General features: G+C 36.1%; 1 protein-coding gene across 1 annotated transcript; it reads right to left on the reverse strand.

Annotated features, from left to right (window-relative positions):
- Nucleotides 1-253: 253 nt before the first annotated feature.
- LOC132057388 (uncharacterized) lies at nucleotides 254-7,578 on the reverse strand. The gene is made up of 5 exons (XM_059449981.1): nucleotides 6,239-7,578; nucleotides 3,894-4,479; nucleotides 3,342-3,634; nucleotides 1,628-1,675; nucleotides 254-1,537 (listed from the first exon to the last, which is right to left on the reverse strand). The coding sequence occupies exons 1-5, from the start codon at nucleotides 6,485-6,487 to the stop codon at nucleotides 1,130-1,132; spliced, it is 1,584 nt and encodes a 527-aa protein (XP_059305964.1). The 5' UTR covers nucleotides 6,488-7,578; the 3' UTR covers nucleotides 254-1,129.
- Between the last annotated feature and the right edge of the window lie 590 nt (nucleotides 7,579-8,168).

An 8,168-nucleotide genomic window follows, 5' to 3' on the forward strand; every position in this document is an offset into this window, starting at 1 on the left:
ACACACCTTAGCGCCTTGCCCATACTTCTCCTCCCAAGCTTTTCTGAGCTTCAGGGCTTAAACACGTCTCAAATGAGCCTTTGATGACATTACAACAACAACATATGTAGTATAATTCCACAAGTGGAGTCTAGGGAGGTAGAATGTACGCAGACCTTTACCCCTACCCCTACCTTCGACAACATTGCCTACTTCTAAAGATTAAAAAATACAAAAGGTTCAAGAGAAGTTCTTTTTTAATAGATCTAAATCATAAAAATACAACCAGATCGGTGTAACTGAATAAATTGTGAAATGGAATGGCTGTGAACAAATGGACTTAAAATTAAAATGCTCGAGACAAGCATCATATCAAAATCATTATGAATTTTATATAGACATGACAAGGATTCAAGAAAGCGTGCCATAGAAATGATCCTTATTTGTACATGTTGATAAATTGCTTTCATCTGCAGTTGCTCTTGCATGCTTGTTCTGGAGCAGCTCATATATTTGGTCCCCAGACACCATTTTTTTCACTTTCACATTTACCTTGTAATATCCTCATTGTTCAACCACAGAATTCGTTCGACGAGAAGATGATTGAATAGCAGAAGTGTCACTTAGTATTAGAAACTCTGAGAGACAAATAGAGAGGGGACTCGTTTATATTGGTCCACACACACACACCTTTTTCACTATTACATTTACCTTGTAGTATCCTCATTATGAAACCACGGGCTTCATTTAACGACAAGATGATTGAATAGCAGACGTGCTACTTAGTAGTAGAAACTCGGAGAGACAGATAAGAGGAGACTCTTTTATCGTACCTGCTAACACCTAGGATGTGAAGTAGGTCCCTTGTTTCTGGAAAGAAGAGTTAACATGTTTCCCTATGCTAATGAATCGTAGAGCACGTCGTTAAACATCATCTTGATAATAGAGCATGTTCATACTAGGGTAGTATAGATTCGACATCTATTGAGATGAACGGGTAAAAACTTATGTTTGCTTGGACTCTCCAAAAATGTTGTCAACCCGTGTCAGATCCTCCAAAAATGCACTACTTTTGGAGGATCAAGCCTGCACCCGTCGCCACTTTTGAAGAGTCCGAGCAACATAGGTTAACTCTTAAAATTGCTAAGTATCAGAATTTGACCGAGTAACTTTTGAAATTTTTTATGTTCTTGTTGATAGCTAGTTTCCCAATTCCAACCTCAATTGCCTCCCTCTCTTCTTCATTCTGTTTCTCGGTTTTCTCAGAGTTTAGAGTATCAATAGTTTTAGATCGTATATCGGGCAAGGAAGGTTCCAAAAGGCGTGGACCAGCATTGATCCAAGGATGAAGAAGCAACTGAGCTGCAGTAGGCCGTTTCTCTGGGACGAAATCAAGTATTGGGACCAAGAAATCAGACAATTCCTTTGCGTCTTGCTCACTGAATTCATACTTCTCTGCTAGAACCTTCTTTAAGGGCCAAAAACGCAACCGTCTGATGTGCCTCAAGTCACCATGTCTATTGAAGAGGCCGCGTGAATAACGACCACCCAAAGCAATCTGAGAATAAAATAGCAAACTTTATAAGACTACAAAAAGGATAAAAACATGATTCAAAAAAGTTTGAAGTGATTACACGAATTTTCTTACTTTTCGTGGCATCATTCCTAGAAGCTCCATCATTAGTGCTAAGTGATCCTGCAAAGAAAAGAGGTATAGTTTTGATATGCAAATCATTACTGAAAGATTGAGTACTAAACTAGCACAAATTGACCATAAGAACATGGAAAGTGTGGCTTGCCATTTATCATGAAAAGGCATAACTGATGTAGTTGATTCACAAATTCTGGTCATCTACACGGTTGACAACGAAATATCCAAAAGCAAAACTAACCAGACAAAGAAAGGACTTTCAAATAGAAAACAGGGTTCACTTAGCAGAAAACAAATAAAAGAACTGATGAAAACAAATAAAAGCACTGATGACTAAGAGTGGAATAACTAACATGATGATCCACGTTTTGATGAAAACAGAACCAAAACATCGTCAGAGAAAGATATGTGACGTGGCATGGAAGAAGATAAAACTTGGAAATAATGCTCAGGAGAGCATGTACGTTTTGTTCTCCAGATTTTACATTTAAATGCAGGGATTAGCAAAAACCACGTTTTCACTGTATCTTCCTCTAGTTTTTTGGTCGATTTGTTCACATAAGCATCTATCACTTAATGTCACATAATTGACTGACTAAAACTAAAGCACCAGAGGAGCTGATAAAAGAGTATCTCCCTCATACAACAATAAGAGTTTCCTTCTCTTTTAAATCTTTTGCCATGTTGTACAGTTTGTTCCCTTTTTAGTCCTTTTTACTTCCTCCATCCACAGTGTCTGTATAACCTTTGTTGAGTTATATTACCATACCAAATGGGTTGGGTAAGGGCTTCCCAAGGGGATTATAAAGAAATATTTCATCCGTTGCCTGTAACTTGTGGGTTAGATGCCAAGATTCCCTCACATTGTATCAGAGCAACCTTTGGCCATGGAGAACTAAAGCTCCAATTAAGGTTAGCTTGTTCTGGTTGGATTGCAGCTCGGGGAGCTTGCCTTTTACTCAGGATAATCTTCAGAAGAAGGGCTTTGCACTGAGTAATAAATGTTACTTATGTGAAGAAGAGTTGGAGACCATGAATCACCTTCTTATGCACTGCAGAATAACTAGACTATGTTGGGAAAAAAAAATTTCAGCATTTGTGGGATCGCTTGGATCATGCCTCGGAGTGTGAAGGAATTATTGGAGAGTTGGCAGCACCAGGGAACACATAAAGCTTTGAAACAAATCTGGAGAACTGTACCTTTGTGATAATATAGTCATATAGATCAATATATGGACTTTCTGGAGTTGCTAGGGAGATGTTGTAATTGACTGTGTGGATATTCACAGCAGTCTTTTGTAACTCTTGGTACCTTCTTGGTACTTAGTCAATAAACCTTTACCTCATCAAAAAAAAAAAAAAATAGTCTGCAAAAAAGTTCACGTGTTAACTCAAGAAACTATGTTGGATGAGCTGAAGAAGGGTGCCGACTGCCGATTATATTCTTGTGGCATGAGTTATTTAAGGATCTCCAATATGGGTTTATAAGGGTATTGAACTACTCCATCTATTGCCTTAAAATTTTTAGGTTAGATACTCAAATTCTTTCAGAAAATCATTTATTTCCCTCTCTAATCATATTTTGGACTCTAACAAGTATTTGGAAACTATATCTATGGTTTTCCGGGGAAGGCTTTTGATTTGCCAACAACAAAACACAAACATAAAGTTCCAACCAAAAAAAAGTAGTAATGAAGTAATGCACAAGTACCTCATCTCTATCAAAGTTATCACCACTGTGAGGATCGAATAACACATCACCAGTTGCAAGCTCGAAACAAATGCAAGCTAAGGACCAAAGATCTGCCGAGGTTGAATATTTAGATCCAAGGATAACTTCAGGACACCTGTACTGTCTAGTTTGAATATCATCCGTGAACTGTTTATACGTCCAACAAGCACTCCCAAAGTCAACCACTTTGCACTTTACGCTGACCGACTCCAACAGCTTCCTCCTTGTAGAACAGCTGCCTTTCTTAGGACCCTCGTATTCTTTCCCGCTGCCTGTTGCAGCATCAGCATTTGACAATCTATTAGTATTAACAGAGGAATCGGTTGAGAACCATGAGGTCTCGGTTTCAATCCCAGTAGAGACAAAACACTAGGTAATTTCTTCCCATCTGCCCTAACCTTGATGGAAAGAGTTACCTAGTACCTGTTGCCGGTGCCTGGTGCGAGGTGACAGATATCCCGTGAAATTAGCCGAGGTGTGCGCACCTGGCCCGGACACCACGGTTATCAAAAAAAAAAAAATCAAACGTACCATTCACCATGTCCACATTTGAATTTGCATTGGCAGATGACTCCGCAGAAGCTGAGCTATCTTGTCCAGAGTCTTTTTCCGCAAAACATTGAGCTGCTTGTTTGGCCTTTCTTCTAATCTTCTTACTGTTGTTCCTAGTCAAAATTTCATTCGATACATAACCCTCATCCTTATGATTAGGAAGTATAAGAGGTTTTCTAGATTTTCTCGGATCCTTAGACGGGTTGATTGTGGAACAGAGAAGTACATTCTCGGGTTTCAAATCGGTGTGTATGATAGAAAGCTGTCTATGCAAATAATCCAATCCCACTAGAACATGAAAACAAAGCTCTTTAACCATATGAATAGGTAGTCCATGATAATCAGTATACTTAAGAAGTGTCAAGAGATTGTCACCCAAATACTCAAAAACCATACACACATGTTGACCATTCGGACCCGAGTGCTTAAAATGATCCAGTAACTTCACAACACATTTTTTATCATCGGGATCACATTCTGCTATCTGTTTTAGAATAGTGATCTCGTCCATTGCTGCCTCCGTGTAGTGCTGCGCACTCTTTTGTACTTTCAATGCTACAAATTTCTGCATAATTAACAAAAATATACACATTGAAATTACTACCAATTCAGAATTGCTAACCTAAGCTCCTATTCATCATGAATTACTGAAGGTTGCTGCTATGCACAATTAGTTAAATTTGGCCAAAAATTTTACTCGCGAGCCAGACTGCGTGCACCGCTTGTAGACCACTAAGATTATTATTGTTATGATTATTTTGAAGAGCTATAACATAAAAGCTCAATAAAAAGCAATTAACTGCAAAAAAATTGATAACCAACTTAAAGATTCAACTTTTTTTCCCATCATATATCACACATTAACATCAAAATCACAATATACGCCTCAATTCCAAGCTAGTTGCATTCGGCTATATAAATCCTTAACTTTCTTTAGCCCCATTTGGATAAGATGCTAAGCTTACACAACACATAAGAGTTATTAACACCAAAGTAAAGCAACAAAAATCCAAAAGATGAAGCTAAGAGCCACAAGGAAAGAGGAAAACTCAATTCTTGATCACCCACAATTCTAAAACAAACAGATTATGACAATTCCAAGAAAGGGTTTGCTCTAAACTAGGCCAAAGATGAATAGAAAGGGCTTGTAGATCACTAAGATTATGATTATTATTATCTTGAAGAGCTATAACATAAAAGCTCAATTAAAAGCAATTAACTGCTAAACGTTTCATAAGCAACCTAAAGATTCAACCTTTTTTTACATCATATATCACACATTAACATAAAAATTACAACATGCGCCTCTAGTTTCAGTTGGCTATATGAATCCTCAAGTTTTATTTAGCCCCATTTGGATAGGATGCTAAGCTCACACAACTCACTAGAGTTATTAACACCAAAGTAAAGCTAGAAAATCCAAAAGATGAAGCTAAGAGCCACAGTGAAAGAGGAAAATGCCATTATTGATCACCCACAATTTTAAAACTAACAGATTGAGACAATTCCAAGAAAGTGTTTCCTCTAAACTAGCCCAAAGATGAATCAAAAAGGCTTGTAGACCATTGTGATTATTATTATTATCTTGAAGAGCTATAACATAAAAGCTCAACTAAAAGCACCTAACTACTAAAATTTTGATAAGCAACCTAAATATTCAACATTTGATCCATCATATATCACACATTAACATCAAAATTACAATATATGTTTCAATTCCAAACTAGTTGAGGTCGGCTATATAAATCTTCAATTTCTTTCAGCACCATTTAGACAGGAGTGGCGCTAGAGCTTTGACAACAGCTTTGGCTCAACCCTGTATTTGTGTTTAAAAATCCACTTAATGTGCATAAACAATTTATCAAGAAACCCATAAGCTACATTTTCTAGAATCTAGGACACCAACTCAAAATCCTAGTTCTGCCTCTGCATTTGAATAGGATTCTAAGCTCACACAAGAATCATAAACACCAAAATAAAGCTAGAAAATCTAAAACATAGAGCTAAGAGACACATGAAAAGAGCAAAATGCAATAGTTGATCTCCCTAAATCCTAGAACTAACAGATTATGACAATTCCAAGAAAGGGTCTAACGAGTTAGGCCTAATTCAGTAGCTTTTGCTAAGACAGTTTAATTGTTACTTGTGTTTAAGAAATTCATTAAATATGTAGACATATTAAATTAACAACCCTGTTATTAGCACTTGAAATCATCATTTTTAAACTCAGAACAGAATTCATAAAATTCAAATCCTACCTACACCTTTTTCTAAACTAAGCCAAAGACAAATACAAAAGCAAAAGGGGTGATTAGAAAACGTACAGACATGAGAGTATCCCAAGCCAACCAAACAGTAGAGAAATGACCCCAACCAAGCTTCTTTTGAACAACATATCTACCTTCATTAAAACAATCACCAATACGAACAGCATGATAACCACCCCTTCGATAATCCTCAGTACCTTCATCATCCGAACTACAATCATCACTACTCTCCTCCACCTCCTCCTCCTCCATCGCCGCCACCATCGCTGCAACGTTAACCCGCCGTTCTTGATTACACCCCTCCATTTTTTTTTCCAATCAAACACAGTAAAAATCAACAAGTAAGTAAGAACAACTAGCTAGTTCTTGAATTCTGTGAAATCGGTCTACGAAAAATCCAATCTTTTCCTCTTTGTCCAATCAAACACAGTAAATCAACAAGGACTGGTAGCTGGTTCTTGAATTCTATGAATTGGGTCAAAAAACCAATCTTTTCCCCTTTTTCTTTTACAATGCAGTGTTCACCAAATGGGTTCACACCCCTCCTTTTTTTTTTTCCAATCAAACACAGTAAAATCAAGAAGGAACTACTAGCTAGTTCTTGAATTCTGTTAAATGGATGTAAGAAAAAACCAATCTTTATGGTTCTTGATTACACCCCTCCATTTTTTTCCAATCAAACACAGTAAACCAACAAGGACTACTAGCTAGTTCTTGAATTCTGTCAAGTGGTCTGCAAAAAATCCAATCTTTTCCCAAAACACAGTAAATCAACAAGGAACTACTAGCTAGTTCTAGAATTCTATCAAGTGGTCTGCAAAAAAGCCAATCTTTTCCCAATCAAACACAGTAAAATCAACAAAGAACTACTAGTTGGTTCTTCAATTCTGTGAAAAGGATCTACAAAAGAACCATTTTTTCCCCAATCAAAAACAGTAACCAATAAGGACTACTAGCTAGTTCTTGAATTCTGTAAAATGGGTCTAAGAAAAAACCAATCTTTACCTTTCTTGATTACACCCCTCCATTTTTTTTCCCAATCAAACACAGTAAAAATCAACTCAACTCTCTAGATAAACAGGACTACAAGTTGGTTCTTGAATTCAGTGAAGTGGCGTCTAAGAAAGAACAAATTTTCCCCCTTTTTTTCAATGTTCACATGGAAACTTTATTGAATCATATGTTTGTGAACTAAATTTGTGGTCATAATGAACTGATTAATCTATTTAAAATCTTGGGATTTGCTCAAAGTCCATACAGGAACATGTGGTTATTGTGATTGTGAGTGAAGAAAGTCTAGAAATCAGAAACAAAGGAGTCACACCCATATAGATAACGACGAGGAAGCAGGTTAAAAAAATTGTCTAGTGTTTAGTCTTGTCATTTGAACTCTTACAAGTTCCAACGTTTGCTTATGGATTCACTCCACATGTTAGGACTCTCTCCACAAGGACACATGTATACCACTTAAATTATTTAATACTCCCTTCGTTCACTTTTATTTATTCAATATTTTAAAAATAAAATAATTTCTTTTTTTTATTTTACTCATATTATTAAATAGCACAAATCATTTTATAAAATAAAAATATATATATATATATATATATATATATATATATTTCTGGAGTTGCTAGGCGTGTGTATAGTCAAAAGTGAATATTAATAGTGAAACCTTCTTGGTAATTTTTTTAAACTTTTAACAAGATAATATTTTTTTCGGGTGTCATATGGCCGTTTTAGGGTCTAATTAATCCCAATTTTTCAAATAATAAACTGTTTTGATTAAGTGATATATACAAAAGACTAAAATGATATTTATATACATTGAGGACTATTTTAATTACGTAGTATATATGAAACTAAAATAATCCAACCCCTAAGGACCATTTTGACCGTTTTCTAGGAGAAATGTCTATCAAATGCAATTTTTTCTAATTTAAAAGTAAAATACTTATTATTTTTCCGTTGTGGGGCCAAATTTTGA

The sequence above is a fragment of the Lycium ferocissimum genome, chromosome 5 (assembly GCF_029784015.1).
Source record: "Lycium ferocissimum isolate CSIRO_LF1 chromosome 5, AGI_CSIRO_Lferr_CH_V1, whole genome shotgun sequence".
Classification (NCBI taxonomy): domain Eukaryota; kingdom Viridiplantae; phylum Streptophyta; class Magnoliopsida; order Solanales; family Solanaceae; genus Lycium; species Lycium ferocissimum.